At 48.0% G+C, this 25,989-nt stretch overlaps 1 protein-coding gene across 1 annotated transcript in view; it reads right to left on the reverse strand.

The window, feature by feature from the left end:
* Window positions 1-7,455: 7,455 nt before the first annotated feature.
* The window catches only part of eif2ak2 (eukaryotic translation initiation factor 2-alpha kinase 2), a 122,993-nt gene continuing 104,459 nt past the window's right edge, over window positions 7,456-25,989 (reverse strand). Inside the window, exons 16-21 of the mRNA XM_038800574.1 lie at window positions 23,979-24,062; window positions 20,620-20,827; window positions 12,072-12,200; window positions 9,318-9,422; window positions 7,877-7,939; window positions 7,456-7,777 (exon numbers count right to left, since the gene is read on the reverse strand). Of these exons, the coding sequence (XP_038656502.1) occupies window positions 7,667-7,777; window positions 7,877-7,939; window positions 9,318-9,422; window positions 12,072-12,200; window positions 20,620-20,827; window positions 23,979-24,062 (700 nt within the window). The 3' untranslated portion in view covers window positions 7,456-7,666. The remainder of the gene's footprint in view (window positions 7,778-7,876; window positions 7,940-9,317; window positions 9,423-12,071; window positions 12,201-20,619; window positions 20,828-23,978; window positions 24,063-25,989) is intronic.

The following is a 25,989-nucleotide window of genomic DNA, read 5'->3' on the forward strand; positions in this document are numbered from 1 at the left end:
GGTTAGTTGGGGTAAAGGGCTAAAGCAGAGATTGGGCTCAGGTAGGGTGTTCTTTAGAGGGGTCGGTGTAGACCCGATGGGCTGAATGGTCTCCTTCTGCACTGTAGGGATCCAATGATAATATGGCAGGGTGGGCAGGCACCAAAGTCAACTGCTCACCCACCTGCCATATTTAAATGAACAATTAAGTGTCAATTAGGGTTTTTATGAAGCTTGTGAACTCTGATAGTATGCTGTTCAGATCATAAAACCTCTGGACTGGACAGCAGGGAAAGAGCGGGAAGCCCAAATTTAAACTGAAATGTTTAAAGGGCTGGAGGGAGGTGTTGGTCGCTCTTTGGAGGCTGCCCTCTGGGCCATCCCAACCTCAGTCAAACCCCTCCCCCCCAATCGCCTCCTCCCTTATACCCACCCATCCCCCTGCACTGACTCTCTCCGTGCACTTCCCAAACCCTCCCAGACCACGAGCCCAGCCGTACCTGCTCATGTGATCCAAGGCCCAACAGTCCCGGCAGTGGCTGCTGACGCCATCTTGGCGCTTGCCGGTTTGTTGGAGCTGTCGCCCAAAGATTGGGGCAAAAGTCTCACTCGGCCCTCGTTAACCAGCCCTGCAGAGCTTTACGGCTACAGCATGGGCCGGTGTCCACGCTACGCCCTCCCCTAAAGTATTATTTCACCCATTTTTTGTAAATTGTCGTGCCCAGAACCTGGTCAAAGATTTATGAAGATTTAGGATGACTTTCCACTATTCATGCTTTATGCCTCAATTTATAAAACCAAGGAATCCAGTACTTTTGTTGTAAGACCTTTATTAACTTTCTGTATATGAATCCCCATGTCTCTCAGTTCCTGCACACACTTTAAATATTGTAATATTTAGTTCATATTGCTTAACTTCATTATTTCTTCAAAAATTAATCACTTCTCTGCATTAAATCTGCCATTTGTTTCAGTCTCTCGTCTCTTGAATAATATCCTTCATCAACCCTCTCCATTATTTCATTGAAGAACGAGATCAAGTTAGTTGAACATAGCACGGTGGCATAGTGGTTAGCACTGCTGCCTCACGGCACCGAGGTTCCAGGTTCGAATTCCGGCCCTGGGTCACTGTCCGTGTGGAGTTTGCACATTCTCCCCGTGATTGCGTGGGTTTCACCCCCACAACCCAAAGATGGGCAGGGTAGGTGGATTGGCCATGCTAAATTGCCCCTTAATTGGAAATAATGAATTGGGTATTCTAAATGTTAAAAAAAAGTTAGTTGAACATGATGGGGTGAATTCTCTGTCGGCTGACAGCAGTATGGGGGGGGGGGGCCACGGTGCTGCGGAGAATCGCAAAATCGGTGCCAGGCATAGGCAGGCGCCAATCCGAATGCGATGCTCTGACCCTACCCCTGCTGGTACCAGAATCGAGGTACACAATCGTGCTCCAGCAGATGTAAATGAATGAAAACGAGCCTTAATGACCCATTGGCATCCATTTAGCGGTCCCAGTGCTCTCTTCTCCGGACCCCGGACCCCGGAATCACGTGAGCGTGGATTACAAGATGCTCTCAGCGTTCGTGCGCATGTTGCCGTAGACCTCGTGGTGGGCCAAGGGGGCAACTCCATCAGACGGCCAACCTCCCCACTCACAATGCACTACCTGTCCACCCTCACAGGGACCTCTTTAACAGGGAGACACCCCCTCACCAGGGCCCCTATAATAGGGAGACCTCAGGGACCCATATATTGGGAGACACCGCTTAGGGACCCCTGCATTAGGGAAACCTCCCCTGGGTCTCTGTAATAGGGAGACACTCCCCAGGAACCTCTGCAATACAGAGAACCCCCGGGGACCCCTGTAATAGGGACACCTCCCAGGGACCCTTTTAACAGGGAGACCTACCCCAGGCATCCCTTAACTACTAGAACTCCCCCCAGGGAACATCTACAGGAACCCCCCCACACAGAGACCGCCTGAATAAAGGGACCTCCACAGGGACACTGACTAAAAGGACCCCGCACAGGGACCCCCCTGACTAAAGGGAACCCTCATTACCACAGATCTCCGTTCCCCCCTGGAAAAGAGACCCCTGTCTGGAAGCTAGCGAGCAGTTCAGACAGAGGCAGTGAAAACAAAACTTCTGTTGGAACACTTACCTGGAGGTTCCATGTGTCCGTTCCTGAAAGGTGAACAACTGTGACCTGTGTGAACCCCTCAGGTCCAGTAGCTGCAAGCCATTCATTACTTTCTGGTAGTGGGCTGTGATTGACAGCTTCCACAACCATCTTCAGCCTTGATTCATTCATCTCCCTTCATTGATAAGTGACTCTAAGTGGTCATTGGATAAACATATGGATGATAAGGGAATAGTGTAGATGGGCTTTAGAGTGGCTTCACAGGCCGGCGCAACATCGAGGGCCAAAGGGCCTGTACAGCGCTGTAATGTTCTACGTTCTATGTAGACATGGGTCTTCCTCTTTCTGGGGGCGGGTCTCTTTAGTTAAGGGGTACTTGTGGGGTGGTCCCTTTTGTCAGGGGGTCTCTGGGGGGGGATTTAGTTATTGGGTCCCTATAATTAAGTGGTCCTTGAGGGTCTCCCTATTACAGAGTCCCCTGTGGGGGTCTTCCCATTTCAGGACTGTCTGGGGGGTCTCCCTATTAAAGGAGTCCCTGGATGGGGGCCAGTCGTGTCACCCCCATACTTGGGGGAAGGGGGCACCTTGGCAATCCAGGGAGGGTGGGGACAGCTTTGCGGGACGGTGGGGAGGGGATGTTCAGAGCTAATTTGACTTGTGCGGGTGCGGGGGTGGCGGGATGGCCGGCCAGGGGACTTCACTATCAGGCCGTCTGCTCCAAATGGTGGCCTAATAGTGGGATTCACTTGGGAATCCCTCGTATTCCTCACCATGCATAAATTTATGCATGGCGAGGGACACAGAATTCCTTCCTGCTTTGCGCTCCCAAGGGGATCATAAAATGGGTACAATTCTTCTCCGACGGGAAAGCGTAGGGCGCGATCTACCCGTTGTTCACACCGGCAGGATATTCCGGTCTCACACCGGCACCGTCCTGGCAATGAGGGGCGCAGTCACCGGGAAATTCCGTTGACAGTCGGTAAATCCTGCTGGTGGGCCGCCTCCCCCACCGAAAAACACCGCAGGTAAATCCCGCCCATTGTCGCCCAAACGGAGAATCCACCCTGGTATTAACAAATGCATCAGCATGCAATCATTTTTTTCCAATTGAGGGACAATTTAGCGTGGCCAATCCACCTACCCTGCACATCTTTGTGTTGTGGGGGTGAAACCCATGCAAACACGGGGAGAATGTGCAAACTCCACACGGACAGTGACCCAGAGCCGGGATCAAACCTGGATCCTCAGCGCTGTGAGGCAGCAGTGCTAACTCCTGCGCATTTTTTAACCTATAATTTCCCCAAGCACCAATTCGTTTTGTCCCTGAATACTGTCTCTCAAAAGTTCCCCTCACCAATGCTGTTAGGCTGTTTGGCCTAAAACTGCCAGATTTAACCTGCCCTTTTTTGAAGCTTTCCCAGGCAATCAAGCATTTTTGAAATACAGTCACTGTCAGAACCATGGCAGCCAATATGTACACAGCAAGATCCCGTAAACCACAAAGTGATAAAAACAGGCCATCTATTATAGTAATGTTGGCTGAGGGGTAAATGTTGGCCAGGACAACGGGGAGAACTCTCCTGATCTTTCTTGTATCCATCTGAGAGGGCGGACAGAGCCTGGGCACCTCAGACAGTGCAGTGCAATTACCATTCTGGGAGTTACCATTGATCAGAAACTGAACTGGACTAGCCACATTAATACTGTGTCTACCAGGGCAGGTCAAAGACTAGGAAGCCTACGGTAAGTAACTCACCTCCTGACCCCCTTAAAGACTTTCCATTTCAAGGTACAAGTCAGGAGTGTGATGGAATACTCTCCACTTGCCTGGATGAGCGCAGCTCCAACAACAGGTGGATCAGGGTAAAGCTGTTGATGTGGTGTATATGGATTTCAGTAAGGCGTTTGATAAGGTTCCCCACGGTAGGCTATTGCAGAAAATAAGGAAGTATGGAATTGAAGGTGATTTAGCGGTTTGGATCAGTAATTGGCTAGCTGAAAGAAGACAGAGGGTGGTGGTTGATGGCAAATGTTCATCCTGGAGTTCAGTTACTAGTGGTGTACCGCAAGGATCTGTTTTGGGGCCACTGCTGTTTGTAATTTTTATAAATGACCTGGAAGAGGGTGTAGAAGGATGGGTTAGTAAATTTGCAGATGACACGAAGGTCGGTGGAGTTGTGGATAGTGCTGAAGGATGTTATAGGATACAGAGGGACATAGATAAGCTGCAGAGCTGGGCTGAGAGGTGGCAGATGGAGTTTAATGCGGAAAAGTGTGAGGTGGTTCACTTTGGAAGGAGTAACAGGAATGCAGAGTACTGGGCTAATGGCAAGATTCTTGGTAGTGTAGATGAACAGAGAGATCTCGGCATCCAGGTACATAAATCCCTGAAAGTTGCCACCCAGGTTAATAGGGCTGTTAAGAAGGCATATGGTGTGCTAGCCTTTATAAGCAGGGGGATTGAGTTTCGGAACCACAAGGTCATGCTGCAGCTGTACATAACTCTGGTGCGGCCACACCTGGAGTACTGCGTGCAGTTCTGGTCACCACATTATAGGAAGGATGTGGAAGCTTTGGAAAGGGTTCAGAGGAGATTTACTAGGATGTTGCCTGGTATGGAGGGAAGGTCTTACGAGGAAAGGCTCAGGGAATTGAGGTTGTTTTCGTTAGAGAGGAGAAGGCTGAGAGGTGACTTAATAGAGACATATAAGATAGTCAGAGGGTTAGATAGGGTGGACAGTGAGAGTCTTTTTCCTCGGATGGTGATGACCAACACGAGGGGACATAGCTTTAAATTGAGGGGTGATAGATATAGGACAGATGTCAGAGGCAGTTTCTTTACTCAGAGAGTAGTAGGGGCGTGGAACGCCCTGCCTGCAATAGTAGTAGACGCCAACTTTAAGGGTATTTAAGTGGTCACTGGATAGACATATGGATGAAAATGGAATAGTGTAGGTCAGATAGGCTTCAGATGGTTTCACAGGTCGGCGCAACATCGAGGGCCGAAGGGCCCGTACTGCGCTGTAGTGTTCTATGTTCTAACACTCAAGATGCTCAACACCATCCAGGACATAGCAGCCGGCTTGATTACTCCCCCTTCCACAAACATTCAAACCCTCCACCACTGTCAAACAGTGGCAGCCGTGTGCACCATCTATACCAGGGGTGGGCAAACTTTTCCGTGCAAGGGCCACATTCAGAAATTCACAATTTTAAAGGGCCGCATAGTATATTAAGTAAAATAATTAATATTTTAAATAGCCAAAATAAAAGGTCTTTAAAGAAAAAAAAGCACATTTATTTGAAAAACAAAGTAACTCAGTAAGTAACAGAACAATGTCAATGAGAATGATGCATCTGACTGCAGTCATTTACCAGTTTGTTGAAATCAGTTGCTTGTGCTGATCCTTAACACTGACAGAAGCACAGCCTAGCTTAGTCAACGATAAAAACGCGCGTAGTGGGGTGGATGAGTGGGGCTGCCTTATTGGTCGGTTTAGTTGGGTGTGCGACCAATAGAAGTCCAGGTTACAAACAATAATAAGGCTTATTGTTTGTAACCTGGACTCCTATTGGTCGCACACCCAACTAAACCGACCAATGAGACAGCCCCACTCATCCACCCCACTACGCGCGTTTTTATGCAGCCCGCCAATGAGGTGCCCGGAATCATAACCGGCATTTTTGAAAAGCCGCCGAGGAAAAGCCGCTGAAGTAAATGCGCTTATTCAATAAGCGCATTTACTTCAGCGGCTTTTCCCCGGCGGCTTTTCAAAAATGCCGGTTATGATTCCGGGCACCTCATTGGCGGGTCGCATAAAAACCTTTGTCGGGCCACATGCGGCCCGCGGGCCGTAGTTTGCCCACCCCTGATCTATACGATGCACTGCAGTAACTCACCAAGGATCCTCAGACAGGACCTTCCAAATCCACAACTACCATCTAGAAGGACAAGAGCAGCATATACCTGGGAACACCACCACTTGTAGGTTCCCCTCCAATTCACTCACCATCCTGATTTGGAATATATCCTTCAGTGTCGCTGGGGCAAAATCCTGGAACTCCCTTCCTAAGCACAGTGGGTGTACCTACGCCTCAAGGATTGCAGTGGTTCAATACAACTCACCACCACCTTTTGAAAGGCAACTAGGGATGGGCAATAAATGCTGGCCCAACCAGAGACGCAGTACTGTACTGGAGTGATAGCCTAGGAACATTAGACTGAGAGGAGTGGGTCTGACACAGTAGAAACAAACTCTAGAGGTGCTGTGTGCACCTTGCAAATATACACCAGCCAATGACTAACTGCTTATTCCTTCACTCAGCTTTATGAGGTGAAAAAACAGGTTGCACCCCAGAAAGTTTAAGAAAATATATTCAAAGTTGACAGTGTCAAAATGGTACTGACTTATATTTATCTCCACTCGACAAACACAAAAAAATCTGGACGAACCCAAATTTAAATAGAGAGTTGGAGAATTCCCCCCTGTACCCTGGCCAATATGTATGGAGAGTTGGAGAATTCTCCCCGGTGCCCTGGCCAATATGTATGGAGAGTTGGAGAATTCTCCCCAGTACCCTGGCCAATATGTATGGAGAGTTCTCCCCAGTACCCTGGCCAATATGTATGGAGAGTTGGAGAATTCTCCCCAGTACCCTGGCCAATATGTATGGAGAGTTCTCCCCGGTGCCCTGGCCAATATTTATGGAGAGTTGGAGAATTCTCCCCAGTACCCTGGCCAATATGTATGGAGAGTTCTCCCCGGTGCCCTGGCCAATATTTATGGAGAGTTGGAGAATTCTCCCCGGTGCCCTGGCCAATATGTATGGAGAGTTCTCCCCGGTGCCCTGGCCAATATGTATGGAGAGTTGGAGAATTCACCCCGGTGCCCTGGCCAATATGTATGGAGAGTTGGAGAATTCTCCCCAGTACCCTGGCCAATATGTATGGAGAATTCTCCCCAGTACCCTGGCCAATATGTATGGAGAATTCTCCCCAGTACCCTGGCCAATATGTATGGAGAGTTCTCCCCGGTACCCTGGCCAATATTTATGGGGAATTTGGATAGTCCTCACTCGTGTCCTGGCCAATATTCAACAGCATTATAAGAAGATGATTTGGTCGTTGTCACATTGTTGTTTATGGGATCTTACTGTGTGCAAACGTGCACCCATATTTTCTAGAACAGTGGCTATGTATGAAAAAGTACTTCACTGCCAGTTGGGGGGCCTTGGCAGTGTCTGGAGGGTCTGAAAGGTCCTTTAGTTATTGATTGGGTGAATCCCTACAAAAACGTAAGGCCTGTGCAAATAGATGCGAGACTGTAATCTTACTGACCTGATATTCACTACATTAGCTCAAAACTAGATTGCTTTACAGTGAGAGGATTAGCAGACAAAGTAACAGTACATAGGTTATGACAATATTAAAAGTGAATTTTGCAGATTACATGATCGATTTTTCATCTTTAAAAAACAGGTGTCAAGTGATTGACTTCTTAATTCTAGCTAGTTATCTGGGAGGTGTCACCTCAGTTCGGATTTTCTAAACCGTTTTTGATTCCTGTATTTCATTAGATTCAAGTCTCAACTTTATGTCCTTGGCTTCTGGTCTCTCACTCGCAGCTTCAGAAAGCATTTTCCGGATTAAGGGACTCTGAGGGTGAGAGACATCAAAGAGTTTTAATGCCCAATGACGACAGGTGAAGCAACAGAAATTATGCTAGAAAATTGCATTGAAAAATTGCATTGTTACCTGGATGGTATAGTTACGATCAAAGGCCCGAGGAAAATTGCCAGTTCGAATTTCTCGCCACTTCTAAATAAAACAAAAATCAACATCAATATTTACAAATTGATAATTATTCCTCTATTTTACCTCCCTCAGCCTGTAAATGCTCTAGTGTCCTCTCCCCCAAACACCTCACCTAAGGGACTATTAATAAGTGAGTCTTTATTGTAGGAACTGTAGGTGCATTCATCAGAGGCCAGTCCATCCCCTCATCCCTAAGCTGGAGTGCTGATGCTGTTACTCTGCAAGAGGCCAAGGACTGAATCTAGAAGATGAGCTAGACAAAGTTAGAGTGGGATACAGTTGCTAGAGACAAGCTGTTAAGCCATTTCTCAGCTACAAGTGATTCCAATTCAAGGATTTGAATCTTGGGGCAGTATTATAGAAGTCATAGAAGTCACAGTGCAGAAGGAGGTCATTTGGCCCATCGAGTCTGCACCGGCCCTTGGAGAGAGCACCCTACCTGAACCCACCGAAGTCAGCTGCCCCACTGCCATTTACTGCTCCAGGGAGAGTTAGTTGGTTGGATGAGAGACTTCCGCCCCTCAAAGAACTGATTGACCAGCAGCCCATAGCCCCAGCAGTGCCACCAGGACCATCTGGCCAGGTCCACTGGTGGGATAACATGCAGTGTCGGCCTGAGTACCAGGAGCCCCTGGACCAGCTAGGTGAGGATCTTGTGGCAGTGGTTGGGTGGGATGACATTGGAAATGTCAGGGTGGATAGGAAGCGCCAATGGGGAGGTGTTACTGTGGGGAGGGGGACGGGGGTGTGGGGGTCAGACCTTGGTGGGCAGACCATGCAAGGTGAGACTCTGAAGAGAAATCTATGAGGGAGGTAGCCACCACCTCCCTCCCCCCACCACTCAAAACCTCAATTGGGGAGATCGAGGGTGGATGGTCTGCCTGAAGCCTTGTCAGGCCCTGGAAAATTTCAGATAGGTCAGGGGTAGGTGGGAAGTGGGAAGGCCACCCAGGAAATTCTACAGGCCCTTTCACACCCAGTCTGCAAACCCTGCAGTGGGGGATTGTAGAATTGCACAGTTAGTTTTGGGTATAATTTGCCTAATACCTATAGAAGGTATATTCATCTATGATGGTGTCATACAGGAGGCCATGTACCTCTCCTGAACACCCGCCGCCAGTTATGTAGATCGGTCATCAGCACTTGTAGAGTGGGGATGGGGAGGTGGGAGGACATCATATTAGCACTCTGGCCTGGACACCACCATCATTCAGTACTCCCCTTCTTAAGGAAGACCCCACTACTGACCCAGCTGTTCATTCCTTGGTCAATGAAAATTTCCGGGCCCAGGTCTCCCCTGCACCGTTAGGCGCATTGTCAAAAGCAATGTTGATTATTAGCTACCACCCCCCACCCCAACATGGAAAAGTGACTGATGTACCTCGGCTCTTTCCATTACGGTCCCAATTTGTATCCACAGAAGCTCAAAGAAAATCAGTCCCAGTGCAAAGATATCAACTTTGTGGTTGTATTTCTCCAGTTTAAGCTGCAGAGAGAGAAAGATGAGAAGGATGAAAATTGCCCTTTGATAGCTCTCAAATTTCTTCCCTAAATTTCTCTACCACTCAGTCGCACTGAAGTCACTCATAAAAAAAACTGCATATGAACTGAGCTTAGGTCCTAATGTGACACAGTGTCATACTGCTGTGAAGCACTCTGGCACATTAAAGGTTGTATTAAACTCAGGTACGCGTCTAGTTTCTATCGGATAGCATCATAACAATTAATTCAATCACTTCCTATGATAGCCAGTTCCACCTCTCTGAAATGCCTCCCTATTTCCTGGATTTATTGGTCATTACCTTGTATCAAAGGCCCCTGGATTCAGATTTTCCCACAAGTGTAAACATGCAGCCTGACCAACATATTCATAATTTGAAAGCCATTCAGCCCCTCCACCTTTCATGCCTTAACTCCACTTTCCTGCCTGTCCTCCATAATTCCCGACTCCCAGGAACCAGTCTCACTCAGCCTTAATTATATATGGTGACCCAGCCTCCACTGCTCCACGTGGAAGAGAATACCAAAGATTAACGACTCTTTGAGGGAAGATATTCCTCAGTTCTAAAGAAAAGAGCCCAACCAGTTCAATATTTCCTAGTAGATGTAGGACGCGATCTACTGGCCACATTGCCCCCGAACAGGATGCAGCCAGTAGGTGTCTCCCAAGGGCTTCCCAACAGCCAGTACGCCTCGCGAGAGCTACCCAGACGTCATGAGGGGTCGTGATCAGGATCCTGCCCACAAAAGGATAGGACCAAGTTTTGCACGCCTAAATAGGTTTAAAACCCACTTAGGTGTGCTGACCTAGGATCTATCGGGCTCTCGGCATCTACCGGCCTTCCCAGGGAATCCCTAGCCAGGGACCGTTTAGCAATGGACCAGGCGGAATGGCACCCAGAGGGACGTCCCCTGGTCCATTGGAGGGGCTTGGGTGGTCTACGACAGGGCAGGGTGGTCCCCTGGCCCTCCTGCTTCAATGTGGGCACTGCGAAGATGACCAGGTGGCACTGCCAAGCCAGCAGGAACACTGTCAGGGTGCCAGTGCAAGTATGTGCTAGCCCAGAGAAAAACTCCCCAGAGCCCAAAAAAGTAACATGGTGTGGTTAGATAGCGGTCCAGGACTCGTCGACAGAGCCGGGGAGAAACTCCCAGCCAAACCTGCCTGACATCACAGTCAGAACCCTTTCCGTTGGATCGCACCCATAATCTTTCAGTTCTGCTACCATCCCTGTTAATCCATCCTTTTACTCCAGTCACTTTTTTTGCCCTCTTTTAACATTTGGAGGTCAGAGCTGAGCACAGTGTTGTTAATGCTGAATGAGAACAGCTCTGAAAAGCAGCTCAAAGCAGCCCTGCTTGACTGGCACCCCTTCCACAAACATTCACTCCCTCCACCACCAACACCATTTAAGAGTCAGCCACATGGCTGCCAATCTAGTCACATGTGGGCCAAACCAGGTTAAGAGGGTAGATTTCCCTAAAGGACATTAGTGAACACATGTTTTATTTCCACAATCGACAATGGTTTCATGGTCACCATTAGACTTTTAACTTCAGTGGTTTAACTGAATTTATATTCCAATTTCCTTATTAACCTGTTTCTCTACTTTTAGTGATTTACATAGAATTGTGCAGAAGGAGGCCATTCAGCCCATCGGGTCTGCACCGGCTCTTGGAAAGAGCAGCCTACCCAAGGTCAACACCTCCACCCTATCCCCATAACCCAGTAACCCCACCCAACACCAAGGGCAATTTTGGACACTAAGGGCAATTTATCATAGCCAATCCACCTAACCTGCACATCTTTGGACTGTGGGAGGAAACCGGAGCACCCGGAGGAAACCCACGCACACACGGGGAGGATGTGCAGACTCCGCACAGACAGTGACCCAAGCCGGAATCGAACCTGGGACCCTGGAGCTGTGAAGTGATTGTGCTATCCACAATGCTGCCCTCATAGAATCCCCACAATGCAGAAGGAGGACATTCAGCCCATCGAGTCTGCACCGACCCTTGAAAGAGCATCATACTGAGGCCCAATCCCTCACCCTATCCCCAAAACCCCACCTAGGAGCCATTTATAATAATAATAATCTTTATTGTCACAAGTGGGCTTACATTAACACTGCAATGAAGCTACTGTGAAAAAACCCGAGTCGCCACATTCAGAACCTGTTCGGGTACACAGAGGTAGAATTCGGAATGTCTAAATTACCTAATAGCACGTCTTTCGGGACTTGTGGGCGGAAACCGGAGCACCTGGAGGAAACCCATGCAGACATGGGGAGAATGTGCAGACTCCTCACAGACAGTGACCCAAACGGGAATCAAACCCGGGACCCTGGCGCTGTGAAGCAACAGTGCTAACCACTGTGCTATCGTGCAGCCCTTTAATGTGCAATATACAGCTGGCAAGTTTGTTCAACAGTAACTTTCCTAGGATAAATTGAAAATTTGAAATTGAAAAAGAGAAACTGCAGGATCATGAGAAGAGGAGGAGATAGGAACTATTCTGTCACTGATTTAGCACAGACATAATGGCCGAATGGTCAGCTTCTGTACTGCTGTCATTATATGATTTGCTTCTATAGAAGTTCCTTGGTTGAAAGGGGCTCAGTAAGGTTCTCCTTACCTGCTCTGGACTCATGTATACAGGTGTTCCGGTGCCTCTGGTGAGCGAATCCTGATCATTCATTGTTATAACAAGGCCAAAGTCACCTATCTTTACGATGCCGTTTTCTTTCAGGAAGATATTCGCTGGCTTTTGTTCCACCAAAATAAAAGTTTTTTAAAAATTGTTTAGTCAATTTTACTGCATTTGAAAACATCACTTAAAAAATAGAAAAATTCAAACCAGCATTTGGCTGTGATCTCACCCATCGCCCGTGACTACCTGGCTGTAGTATTAAGATCATGCTCACTTAGGGGCGGCCCATGGCACAGTGGTTAGCACTGTTGTCTTCAGTGCTGAGAACACTGGTTCAAATCCCCGCCCTGGGTCACTGTCCGTGTGGAGTTTGCACATTCTCTCCGTGTTGCGCGGGTCTCACCTCCACAACCCAAAGATGTGCAGGTTAGGTGGATTGGCCACGCTAAATTACCCCTTAATTAGAAAAAAAAATAACTGGGCACTCTAAAAAAAATTGTTAAAGTAAATTTAGAGTACCCAATTATTTTTTTCTAATTAAGGGCCAATTTAGTCTGGCCAATCCACCTACCCTGCACACCTTTGGGTTGTGGGAGCGAAACCCACGCAGACACGGGGAGAATGTGCAAACTCCACACGGACAGTGACCCGGGGCCGGGATCGAACCCCGTTCTCCTCTGCGCCGTGAGGCAGCAGTGCTAACCACTGCGCCACCGTACTGCTCCGGGTACTCTAAATTTTAACAAAAGAAAAAGATCACGCTCACTTGTTCTGGGCGATCAGTAGAGGAGGTCATCTTTCTCTTGAACCTCTCAAAGTTTTAAACCACTTCAAGTCGGAACAAAGGAACAGGAGTGGGCCTTTCAACCCCTCAAGCCTGTCCCAGCATTCAATGGGATCATGTCTGCTCTGTGGCCTTTGGCCCATATCCCCTAATATCATTGCTTAACATAAGTCTATCTCAGATTTATTATTATCATTATTATCATATTATTATCAACTATGATCGCTTCTCAGCATTTTGGCAAAAGTTGAGTGTGAGGTCAGGTGTAATGTCTGGATCTGGTATGGATCAAGAGAGAATGGTCTCTCTTGTGGAGACCATGAATTGGATTCAATTTGAATTGGTTTTGGGAGCAGGCAAGGAGCTGGATTAGGGGTTTGCCCCTGTCTACACTCTGAGCTCTGGCTTTGTAACTCTGATAAAGTAATAAAAATAGATAATAATAAAATGAGCAACTGTTCCAGCTTCAACTGCTGTGGGAGAGAGTTCCAAACCTCTACCACCCTTTGAGTGACGAAGTTCTTCCGAACATCTCTCCTGAACGGGCTAACTCTAATTTTTAGACTAATCCCCTAGTTTTAGAATCTCCAAACAGTGGAAATAGTTTATCTTTATCTACCCTGTCTGTCCCTGTTAATAACTTGAATACTTTGATCAGATCACCCCTTAACCTGCTGAATTCTAGCAAAACCAGGACTAATTTGTGTAATCTCTCCTTGTAACTCAATCCCTGTAGTCCAGGTTACATTTTTATAAACCTACGTTGCACTCCCTCCAAGACCAAAATACCCTTCATAAGGTGTGGTGCCCAGAACTGCTCACGGTGCTCCAAGTGGGGAGGATTTTGTGTATAACCCCTGTGTCTTTATATTCCAATACTCTGCTAGCACCCAATTAGTCTTCTTGATTATTTCCTGCACTTGTTCCTGGTGTTAGATTGTACCTCCATTAGATCATTGCTTACTCTTCTATGTTTGAGGGATTACAAGATCAATCTACGCAACCTGTCCTGTTGTTAGTCCTTGTGTCATTCTCGTGACTGTCTCCTTCCTGAAGCATGCTGCCCAGGACTCAACTCAAACTCACATAAAGACAATGAAGAAGCCCTTATGCTTTTGAAGGTAGACACGGAAAGGCATTACTTGGAGGCCAAGTATGAGAGGGAGGGAGGTAAGGGAGAAAAAGAGGGAGAGGGGGAAGAAGGAAAGAAATAAAATTTTTTAAAAGACTCAGAAAGGAAACATGTACATTTCTATAGATTTCACAATCCCAGGACATCACAAAGGGTTTGAAATTTTAATGACGGATTTTGAAATGTAGTCACTGTTGTAATGGAGTCAACCAATTTGTGCATAGCAAGCTAGTTAGGCCTCAGCTGTATTGTTTCCAGTTCTGGATGCCACGGGCGCGATTCTCCGCAAATGCGGAGAGTCGTAAAGGCTGCCGTGAAACTGGCCGTGTTTCACGGCAGCCTCCGCGCCCCCTCCCGGGACCCGATTCTCCCCCCCCGGTCGGGGCTAGCAGCGCGGCCCCGCGAAGCACGGCATCGCAGGCTTAGCGACCGTCGCTAAGCCCGCGCGCCATGGGTCACGGCGGCTGACGCGCACGATGACGTCAGCCGCGCATGCGCGGGTTGGACGGCTCCAACCCGCGCATGCGCAGATGACGTCATCACGCATATGCGTCAAACCCACGCATGCGCGGGCCGTCATGCCCCTCAGCCGCCCCAGAGGAACAAAGAGTGTGCGGGTTTCGGACCCGCTGCCACCGATCGCGGGCCCATGCCACCCTTGGCACGGCCATGGTGCGGCCGTGCCAATCGGTGCCATGGTTGTCGGGAACGGAACTTTGCGGCAGTTTTCACGAACGGTGAGAGCAGGTGTGTTTGCGTTCGTGAAAACGGCCGTAAAGGCCTGGGAACTCGACCCATCGGCTAGGAGAGAATCGCTGTTCGCCGTAAAAAAACGGCGGCAGCGATTCGTGTCGTGGGGCGGCCATGGGGGGGGGGGGGGGAGAATAGCGGGAGGTCGGGAAAAATGTCGGGAAGGCCCTCCCGCTATTCTCCAACCCGTCGTGGGCAGCGGAGAATCGCGCTCCACATTTTAGGAAGGATGTGAACCCATTGGAGAGAGCGTGGAATAGATTTACAAGAATGTTTCCAGGGATGAGAAACTTCAGTTATGAGGGTAGATTGGAGAGTTTGGGACCGTTCACCTTGGAGAGGAGAAGGCTAAGAGGCGGTTTGATGGAGATGTCAAAGTCATGAGGGGGCTGGTGAGAGTAGATAAGGAGAAACTTCTCTCTGGTAAAAGGATCAAGAACCAGAAGACACCGGGGAACTGTACCGGTCGGAGCCAACGGGGGAGAGGAGGGGAATGGGGAGGTTCCTCGACGGGCTTTCTTTCCCAAAGGTGCAGGAGGAGCAGGTGGAGGGGTTGGGTGCGCTGATTGAGCTGGAGGAGCTAGTTAAGGGGATCGGGCAGATGCAGTCAGGGAAGGCATGGGTTCCCGATGGAATTTTATAAAAAGTTTGTGGACCAAGTGGGCCCCTTGCTGGTGCGGACACTTAATGAAGCGTGGGAAGGGGGGATTTTGCCCCCGACGATGTCGCGGGCACTGATCTCGTTAATCTTAAAGAGGGACAAGGACCCCCAGTAGTGTGGTTCATACAGGCCCATATCTCTCCTCAACGTAGATGCCAAGGTGCTGGCAAAAATCCTGGCCACCAGGATAGAGGACTGTGTGCCAGGGGTTGTACACGAGGACCAGACAGGGTTTGTGAAGGGAAGGCAGCTGAACACAAATGTGCGGAGATTGTTGAATGTCATCATGATGCTGGCGATTGAGGGGGAGGCAGAGATAGTGGTGACGCTGGATGCGGAGAAGGCCTTCGATAGAGTGGAGTGGGGGTATTTATGGGAGGTGTTGGGGAGGTTTGGATTTGGTGAAGGGTTTATTAGATGGGTGAGGCTGCTATATGAGGTCCTGATGGCGTGCGTGGCCACGAATGGGAGTACTTCCGGCTTTACCGAGGGACCAGGCAGGGTTGCCCCCTGTCCCCCTTGTTGTTTGCATTGGCAATCGAGCTGCTGGCGATGGCGTTGAGGGATTCAGAGAGGTGGAGAGGTTTGGTGCGAGGTGGGGAGGAAATGGGGTGTCGTTGTATGCCGATGATCTGTTACTGTATGTGGCGGACCCGGTGGGAGGGATGCCGGGGGTGATGGAGCTGCTAGCCGAGTTTGGGACCTTTTCAGGTTATAAATTAAATTTAGGCAAGAGTGAGGTGTTTGTGGTGCACCCTGGAGACCAGGAGGAAGGAATTGGTAGGCTCCCGCTTAGGCGGGCAGGGGAGAGTTTTAGGTACCTGGGGGTGCAGGTGGCCAGGGACTGGGGGACTCCACAAACATAATTTCACCAGGCTTGTAGATCAGATGGAGGAGGAGTTCAAGAGGTGGGACATGCTGCCATTGTCGTTGGCGGGGAGGGTGCAGTCCGTCAAAATGATGGTGCTTCCGAGGTTCTTGTTCCTTTTTCAGTGCCTGCCCATCTTCATCCCCAGGGCCTTCTTTAGGAGAGTGACTAGCAGTATCTTGAGCTTTGTGTGGGCACATGGGACTCCGAGAGTGAAGAGGGTTTTCCTGGAGCGAGGGAGCGATAGAGGTGGGCTGGCGCTGCCCGACCTTTTGGGGTACTATTGGGCGGCCAATGTGTCAATGGTGCATAAATGTGTGATGGAGGGGGGGAGGGGCGGCATGGAAAAGAATGGAGATGGCGTCATGTAGAGGTACGAGCCTGGGTGCCATGGTAACGGCGCCGTTGCCACTCTACCCTAAGAGGTATACCACGAGCCTGGTGGTGGCGGCGACCCTAAGAATCTGGGGACAGTGGAGACGGCATAGGGGGGAAACAGGGGGCTCGATGGAGGCTCCATTGGGTGTAAATCATCAGTTCATCCCGGGGAACAAGGATGGGGGATTTAGGGGGTGGCAAAGGGTGGGCATCAGTAAATTGAGGGACCTGTTTATTGGCGGGAGGTTTGCGGGCCTGAGGGAACTGGAAGATAAATTTGGGCTTCCCCAAGGGAACATGTTCAGATACTTGCAGGTAAAGGCGTTTGCTAGGCGACAGGTAGAGGGATTCCCTTTGCTGCCCTCGCGGGGGACGATGGACAGGGTGCTTTCGGGGGTGTGGGTCGGAGAGGGGAAGGTGTCTGACATCTATAAGGTAATGCAGGAGGTGGAGGAGACGTCAGTGGAGGAGCTGAAGGCTAAATGGGAGGGGGAACTTGGTGAGCAGATAGAGGACGGGACTTGGGCGGATGCCTTGGAGAGAGTCAACTCTTCCTCTTCATGTGCAAAGCTTAGTCTCATCCAATTCAAGGTGCTGCACCGGGCCCACATGTCCGGGACTAGGATGAGTAGGTTCTTTGGGAGTGAGGACAGGTGCACCAGATATTCGGGGAGTCCAGCGAACCACGCCCATATTTCTGGACATGTCCGGCACTGGAAGAATTCTGGAAGGGGGTGGCTGGGACGGTGTCGAGGGTGGTTGGATCCAGGGTCAAACCAGGGTGGGGACTCGCGATTTTTGGAGTTGCGGTAGAGCCGGGAGTGCAGGAGGCGAAAGAGGCCGGTGTTCTGTCCTTTGCGTCCCTAGTAGCCCGACGAAGGATCTTGCTGCAGTGGAAGGATGCGAGGCCCCCAAGTGTGGAGACCTGGGTCAATGACATGGCGGGATTTATAAAGTTGGAAAGGGTCAAATTTGCCCTGAGAGGATCAGTACAAGGGTTCTATAAACGGTGGCAGCCTTTTCTGGACTTCCTGGCTCAAAGATAGGTATCTTGGTCAATAGCAGCAGCAACCCGGGGGGGGGGAGGAGGGGGGTGTTCCTTATTATAGTTTCTATTTTTTTTCCTGCTACGGTTATGTAACTTAACATTGTGTTAATTTAAGTTGTTAACATGTTGGGTTGTTCATTGAGGAGGGGCGAAGGTTCATGATTGTTGTCATTTATTGTTATTGTTGGTATTTTAGTATGGTTTGATGTTGTTGTATAAATTCAAAATTTTTCAATAAAAATTATTTTTAAAAAAAGAACCAGAAAACACAAATAGAAAGTGATTTGCAAAAGAAGCAAATGTGATGTGGGAAAGAAACCTTTTCACATAGCGAGAGGTTCGGGTCTGGAATGCACTGCCTGGCATTGTGGTGGAGGTAGATTCAATCAAGGCATTCAAGAGGGCATTAGATGATTATTTGAATAGAAACAATGTGCAATGGTATGGGGAAAGGGAAGAAGAATGGCACTCAGTAATAATACTCATTTGGAGAGCTGGTGCAGACACTATGGGCCATATGACCTCATTTATGTCGTAACATTCTGTGAAGCTCCCACAAACAGCAAATAATCTATTTTAACCGTGATGGAATATTACCAAAGTTACATTTTTAGCAAGATACCCTGACTAAGAACAGAAACAAGATCAAGGAAACTGACCCTCCTAGTTTCTAAGGAAATTAAAACAGAAACTTGGAAACCAAAATCCTAGGCCGACTCCAAATGCATGAGGCTAAAGGAACACAGAGCCATCTAAGCTCAGTAGTAGCAGTAGATGAGTCCAGTGGTATAGTACAGGCAAGTTGAAGAAGAGAGGAGATAGATCCAGAAGCTGTTAGCTGAAGATAACATTGGTGAATCTATGCCATCCAGAGTTGAGGAGGTTCTGCAGATGTGTGCCACCTTTAGTGAAGACCTCATCTGTGGATCTCAGGTTGGTTGCGGTGGCTGTCAGCCAGGGATCAGGCTACATCCTAGAAAGAGGAGCTGAAATTCTCAGTAGGGAAGACAGAGTTCTGAAGGACTTTGTAACTGAGGTCGACAACATGTGTGCATTGTGGACTGCCAAGTCAACTAGTAAGATCTGCCTTCATTGCATCTGCTATTTAAAGTGTAATTTACAGTTTATAATTGACCACAATTTGCCTGTTAATTCATGTTTAATTTATATTGATTCTGGATGTTAGAGAGGAGCAGGTTATATAAGGTTATTTTTAGAGTTTCCTTTGTTTGACTCTTGTATAACAAAAGTTCTTCTGTTTTAAATCATGGAATCTTGTGGCTTCGCTCTCCAAGTAAATAACTGGGATTTCAGATTGCCTCTTTTTAAAAAATAGTTACTGGCCTTTATCGAGATGGTAACATAGTGATGTTGGTTTGGAGAGGACACCAGGGGAAGCAGTAGTGTAGTAGTATTATCTCTGGATTAGTAATGCAGAGACCCAGGGTAACATTCTGGGGACCCGGTTTGAATCCCACCACGGCAGATGGTGAAACAATATGGAATTAAAACTCTAATAATGACCATGAAAGCATTGCTGATTGTCCTAAAAACCCCCTAATGTTCTCCAGGAAATCTGTCATCCTTACCTGGTCTGGCCGACATGTGACTCCAGACCCACAGCAATGTGGTTGACTCTTAAATGCCCTCTGGCCCAGCCAGCAACGCCCACATCACATGAACAAATATTTTAAATACTCCTGTTTGTCTTCAAAATACTGCCTGACAGAGTAGGTTGGGCCTCAGTTTAATGTCTCACCTGAAAGATCACATTTTCAACAATGCAGGACTCTCAGTACTGGAACTGGGGGTGTCCAGCTCTTTGGAGTGGGTGTACCTGTGTCCTTCTGACTCAGAGGTGAGAGTGTTTCCATTGAGTAACATCTGACAATGAGAGCACAGCCTGGTAAACTGCTTTAAGTTGCTCACGGAGAGTCAGACACCTGCCACTCGTGGAATCTCCCCAAGAAGCTTCCCAACCCGTGGAATCATTGCTCAATGGGATACGATGGAGATCCATGTTATTCTTCTAGTGAGGGGGAGGCAAACCCCAACAAACAACTGGCCTTTTTTCTTGGCTGGGAATTCAGTTTTTTTTTTGTTGTGGTCAAGGTGATGTACTGGCAATGGGAGCTCGTCAATGCTTGGACTGGTATCTCAAGTCCTGAAGCAGATGCAATAGGGGACAATGGGTGATTGATCAGCAAGTCTGGCTCCACTGATGGAATGTGGAACAGTTCACAGGGTAGCGACTAGGCTTTCACTGAACTTTTCAGTCAAATATTGGAATAGGTGAAGTGGTTCAATCCAAACAATAATCAGTGCTCTGCCACATAACAGCAATAACTGATACTTACAGAGTGCATTCATGTAGTAAAATGTCCCAAGATGCTCAAAAGGAATTGGATCATTATCTGAAAACAGAATGTTTTCAGGGATGAAGAGGAAAGATTGGTGAATGGGACTAGGTGAGCTGCTCTTGCAGAGAGCTGCCACATACATGATGGGCTGAGAGGCCGGCTTCTGTATCATTACGTAAAAAGAGGTAGGGCGGTGGAGCAGTTTATGGGTGAAATTCTAGAGCTTAGGACCCAGGCAGCTGAAGGCAGGTGAAGTAAAGGAAATCAGGGATGTGCAAGAGGGCAGAATTAGAGGAAGGCAAGGATCTCAGAGGGTTTTAGGTAGTTACAGAGATTGGGAGACATTTGGACAGGTGGTGAGATTTAGGGAGAGAATTCCAGGGCATAGGGTCACAGCAGCTGAAACATGCCCGTCATTGATAGAGCCAAGACTGTGGGGGGATGGACAGGAATAAAAGGCATGTACATGTATAGAGAGATGTGACCAAAATTTATTAAAGAGAAAGTAACTTGTGTTTAACTAAGTGAGTGCGACAATCTCATTGGTCTGACCTTCAGATCCCGATGAATCATTTTGTTCTGATGAATGTAGATAACTCCATCCAATAGTTGATTGAATATAGACAAAGCAACTTTCTTCTGGTCAGGTTTACTATTGGCAGAATCCATCAACCATTCTTTCAAATTCTTCTCATACAATTCCATTTGAATAAACAGGGACTGCTCGATTCGGTCTCTATTTTGGCTGCTTACATTAAAACTGAAAAGGAAACGTTGTTAGAATAGATTTTAAAGATATGAATAATAAAAAAAATAGGTTGTTTTAAGAAAGAACTGAAGTTTGTAAGATACCACGTCATGTCCCAAAGCCAGTGAGTTACCTTGTGGGAAATTCGATACGGTGCCACATCAAAGGTTATTGCATACAATAAAAGCCCATGGTGCAGGGAGTATCATATTGGCATGGATTGAAGATTGGCTAATTAAGAGGAAAGAGAGAATTGGCATAAATGGGTCTTTTTCTGGTTTACAGGATGTGGCGAGCGGTGGGCCACAGGGATCAGTTATGGGGCCTCAACTTTTTACAATTTAGGTAAATGACTTGGATGAAGGGATTGAAGGTACATGTGCGAAATTTGCTGAAGACACAAAAATAGGTAAGAAAGTAAATTGTGACGAGGGGATAAGGAGGCTACAAAATGAGTTAAATGAGCGGGCAAAAATCTGGCACAGTATAACGTGGGCAAATGTGAAATTGTCCATTTCGACAGGAAGAATAAAAGTGAAGCTCATTATCTAAATGGTGAAAGATTACAGAGGGATCTGAGATGCAGAGGGATCTGAGATGACAAAAGGGTAGTATGCAGATACAGCAAGTAATTAGGAAAGCTAATAGAACGTTATTTTTTAATTGTATGGGGAATTGATTCCAAAAGTAGGGAGGTTACGCTTCAGTTGTACAGGGCATTGGTGTTCTTGATTAATAAGTGGATTTCTTGATTCATTAGGGGTTATGGGGAGAAGGCAGAAGAATGGGGATGAAGAAGATATCAGCCATGATTGAATGGTAGAGCAGACCTGATAGGCTAAATGGCCTGATTCTGCTCCTATATCTTATGGTCTTAAAGGGACAAAAACAGAGTCCCATTTTGAGTGCGATTAGTGAGGTGTTTCTCGGCGCCTACAGCTCTGAGAACAGCATCGCTATTTACCAGGACAGCCATTATTTTTGGCCTTGATGGGGAGCACCCCACTGAGGCCACACTTACTCATTTCCTGCACCAGCAAGCTCAACTGAAAATAAATAACAAGGAAGCTAGGAGCGAGATGTCAAAAGCAGTGTTAAATCAGCCTTTAAGATTCTTAATTGAGATTGTATAATCCCCAAACCCGCTTTCCAATTTACTCATGCATCGTTAACACACTGTTATTTTCCAGCAAGATCTGGCCCATTAAGTCCAGTTTTGGCTGTCTTACTTTAGGAGGGATGTCAAGGTCTTGGACAGGAACTGTCATCAGCGATTTGTTTTGGTTATGAAGAAAGACTTGAGAAACTGGGGTACTTTTCATTTGAGAAAGGTTAAAAATGAGATCTAATAGAGGGATTCAACATTAATAGGCATTTTGAGAGGGGAAATCAGGATAAACTACTTCCACTGCTGGGCAATCACTAGAGGGAATATAATCAAGACACTCATCAAAAAAATGAAGGGAGAAGTAACCTTTCCTTATACAGAAGGTGGGGCATGGACATGAATGCCCTACCAGAAATAGGAAGTGAGTGGGCTACAGGATCTGTGAGAAGACTTTGAACTGGGTGCGTAAGTGTATAAAAGGGACATAATTAAAAGAATGCAGGGGAACAACAAGGGATAGGTTCTGGGACATTGCTTCAGACAGAGACAGAGTGAATAGGGTTTTTGTGCTGTAAAATTCTATGAGTAAATGCTGAATATACTTCAAGAATTTACTTTAGTTATGAAGGGCGGTTGGAAAGGTTGGGAGTGTTCTCGCTGGAGCACAGAAGTTTAAGTGGTGACCTCATTGAACTTTTCAGTAGTTCTTCATGAAGGCCCCGCCTTCTCAACCTTGCCCCTCAGCTGAGGTATGGTGATCCTCAGGTTAAACCACCACCGGTCAGCTCTCCCCCTTAAAGGGGAAAGCAGCCTATGGTCATCTGGAACTATGCTGACTTTACCTTTTACCTTACAGAGGGTTTGGTAGAGTACATAGAGAAAACATATTCCATCTTGTCAGAGGGCACAAACATAAAAGTATTCGCAAAAAATTCAGAGTGGAAATGAGGGGCTAACTCAGTGGGCAGTGCAGCACTCCCTCAGTACTGACCCTCTGACAGTGCAACACTCCCTCAGTACTGACCCTCTGACAATGCAGCTCTCCCTCAGTACTGACACTGTGACAGTGCAACATTCCCTCAGTATTGTCCCTCTGACAGTGCAGCACTCCCTCAATACTGACCCTCTGACAGTGCAGCACTCCCTCAGTACTGATCCTCTGACAGTGCAGCACTCCCTCAGTATTGTCCCTCTGACAGTGCAGCACTCCCTCAGTACTGACCCTCTGACAGAGCAGCACTCCTTCAGTACTGACCCTCTGACACTGCAGCACTCCCTCAGTTCTGACCCTCTGACAGTGTAACACTCCCTCAGTACTGACCCTCTGACAGTGCAGCACTCCCTCGGTACTGACCCTCTGACAGTGCAGCACTCCCTCAGCACTGACCCTGTGACAGTGCAGCTCTCCCTCAGCACTGACCCTCTGACAGTGCAGCACTCCCTCAGTACTGACCCTCTGACAGTGCAGCACTCCCTCAGTACGCACTCTCTGACAGTGCAGCACTCTCTCAGTACTGACCCTCTGACAGTGCAGCTCTCCCTCAGTACTGACATTCTGACAGTGCATCGCTTGCTCAGTACGGACCCTGTGGCAATGCAGCACTCCCTCAGTACTGACCCTCTGACAGAGCAGCACTCCCTCAGTACTGACCCTCTGACAGTGCAGCACTCCCTCAGTACTGACCCTCTGACAGTGCAGCACTCCCTCAGTACTGTCCGTCTGACAGTGCAGCTCTCCCTCAGTACTGACCATCTGACAGTGCAGCACTCCCTCAGTACTGACCCTCTGACAGTGCAGCACTCCCTGAGTACTGACCCTCTGACAGTGCAGCACTCCCTCAGTACTGACCCTCTGACAGTACAGCACTCCCTCAGTACTGTGCTGGAGAATCAGCAGAAAGTTTTCTCTTAAGTCTCTGGTTTGTGATTTGAATGCTTCTCTTGCTGACTGATATTTGAGATGTTAATGCACTCATTAAGGCTTTGAAACTGATGGCATCTTCCTCTGAAGACAAAGAAACAGAAACAACAGGTTTGAAATGTTCTTTTGCGCACCTTTTCCCAATCCAGGAGTGATGATATCGCACAATGTTTTTATGTTCCACCTTTGCCAAGGACTGAGCCTCACGTGTTGTTTTTCTAAATTGATGAAAATAAAATTAACATATCAGAATCATAGAAATGTTGCTGGTCATTTGTGTCATTAAGTCTGTGTCAAAGGAGACATCTGGTGGCTGCCATGGAGTAGGAGGTCCCACATTTGGTAGCTCCCGCTTGTGATGAAACTTTTGGACCTTTTCTCCCGTTTTTTTTCTGAATTTCACTTCATAAATCGATGGGGAGTGAGACAGTGAGGGGAAATCCCCCACCAGTGTATGCAGCAGTGGACTAGAAGTGGCTGTGTAAGGAGACATAGTCAAGCAAGGAAGCCACGTGCAGAACCGGCAGCGCAGGAAAGCATGATGGAGTCGCAGGATCCTGGTGTAGTGGCACAGTGGTCGACGTACAGCTGGTGAAGTTCTTTGAGTGGAGCTTCGCCAAGCTAAAGAAAGATACACTGGACCCGATTAAAGCATCGGTCAATCGGGTGGAACAGGGTCTAGAAACCCACGTACGGGCGAATCAGAAGGTAGAGGAAAAGGTGTCGGAGCAAGATGACCACTTAGCCGCTTTGGAGATCGAGGTGGGGCTGATGAAAGACCACCAGAAAAGGTTGCAGGAGAAGTTGGAGGACTTGGAGAACAGGTCCAGGAGACAGAAACTGAGGATAGACGGCCTCCCTGAGGGCAGTGAGGGTTCGGACGCGAGGGCATATCGGCAAGTATGCTGGAAAAGTTGACGGGAGATGGAAGTGGACAAAGCGCATAGAGTTCTTGCAAAGAAGCCGCGAGCGAATGAACCGCTGAGGGCGATGGTGGTGCAAATGCACCGGTTCCTGGACAAGGAACAGATTTTGCGGTGGGGTTAGCAAGCACAGAGCTGTGTGTGGGAGAACTGTCAGTTGCGCATCTATCAGGACCTGAGCAGGGAACTGGCCAGAAGGCGAGCCGGATTTAACAGGGCAAAATCGTCCCTCTTCAAGAAGGGGGTGAAGTTCGGGATGTTGTATCCAGCCCGTCTTTGGGTCACGTTTGAGGGCCAGGAATTTTATTTTGAATCATCGGATGAAGTGATGAACTTTAACAAGGACAAAAGGCTAGCAGGGGATTAAGGTTACTGAACCCTGGGGGAGGGCATTGTGGTGACGATTTTGTCAAAATCACTTCTGTGTTGTTTTGAATAGGCAGTGTTCTCTGTAACAAGGGGTTATTTTTTTTGCCCCTTCATTTTTTCTTTGGTTTTCGTTGTGATAAGATGTTTGAACAGCTGCTCAGAAATGTAAGTTAATTCTGTTCCATTTGAAGTTGGATGAAGGGATTTTTTCTACTGTTTGTTTACTGGGAACTGTGATGTTTTGAATCTGTATGTCCAAGTGGAGGGGGGAAGAGGGAAAACAATGGGGAGATAGGATGCCTGTTGCCATGGGTGGGAGCCTACCAGGCTAGCTAGGTTAGCTTGCTCATGGAAGCACAGTGGGGGGTGAGCAGGTAATAAGTTTGATATGGGGGGTTGAGTTTCTGGTGCTGTTACTAGGGGGGGGGGGGGAGTGGGAGGAAAGCTGCTCTGCTGACAGGGAAGGAACTGTTGTTCGGGGACAAAAGGGAGCTTGAGGACAGCGGATGCCCGAGGAGGCGAGAGACATGTGCTGATGGTTGGCCTAAGAAGGGTGATTGGCAGGAAGCCTCCCGACTCGGCTTGTGTGTTCGCGCATCTGAGGGGACTGAAGGCGGACGAGTCAATGGTACAAGAGACACACCTAAAGGTTATAGACCAGACCAGATTGAGGAAGGGGCGGGTCGGCCAGGTATTCTATTCAGGGCTGGACACTAAGACCAGGGGGTCGCAATCCTGATTAACAAACGGGTGGCATTTGAGGCAGGTAGAATCATGGCAGACGCGGGGGGCAGGTACATTATGGTGAGTGGGAAGCTTGAGGGGATGCGGGTGGTACTCGTGAATGTATATG

This window comes from Scyliorhinus canicula, chromosome 6, assembly GCF_902713615.1.
Source record: "Scyliorhinus canicula chromosome 6, sScyCan1.1, whole genome shotgun sequence".
NCBI lineage: Eukaryota > Metazoa > Chordata > Chondrichthyes > Carcharhiniformes > Scyliorhinidae > Scyliorhinus > Scyliorhinus canicula.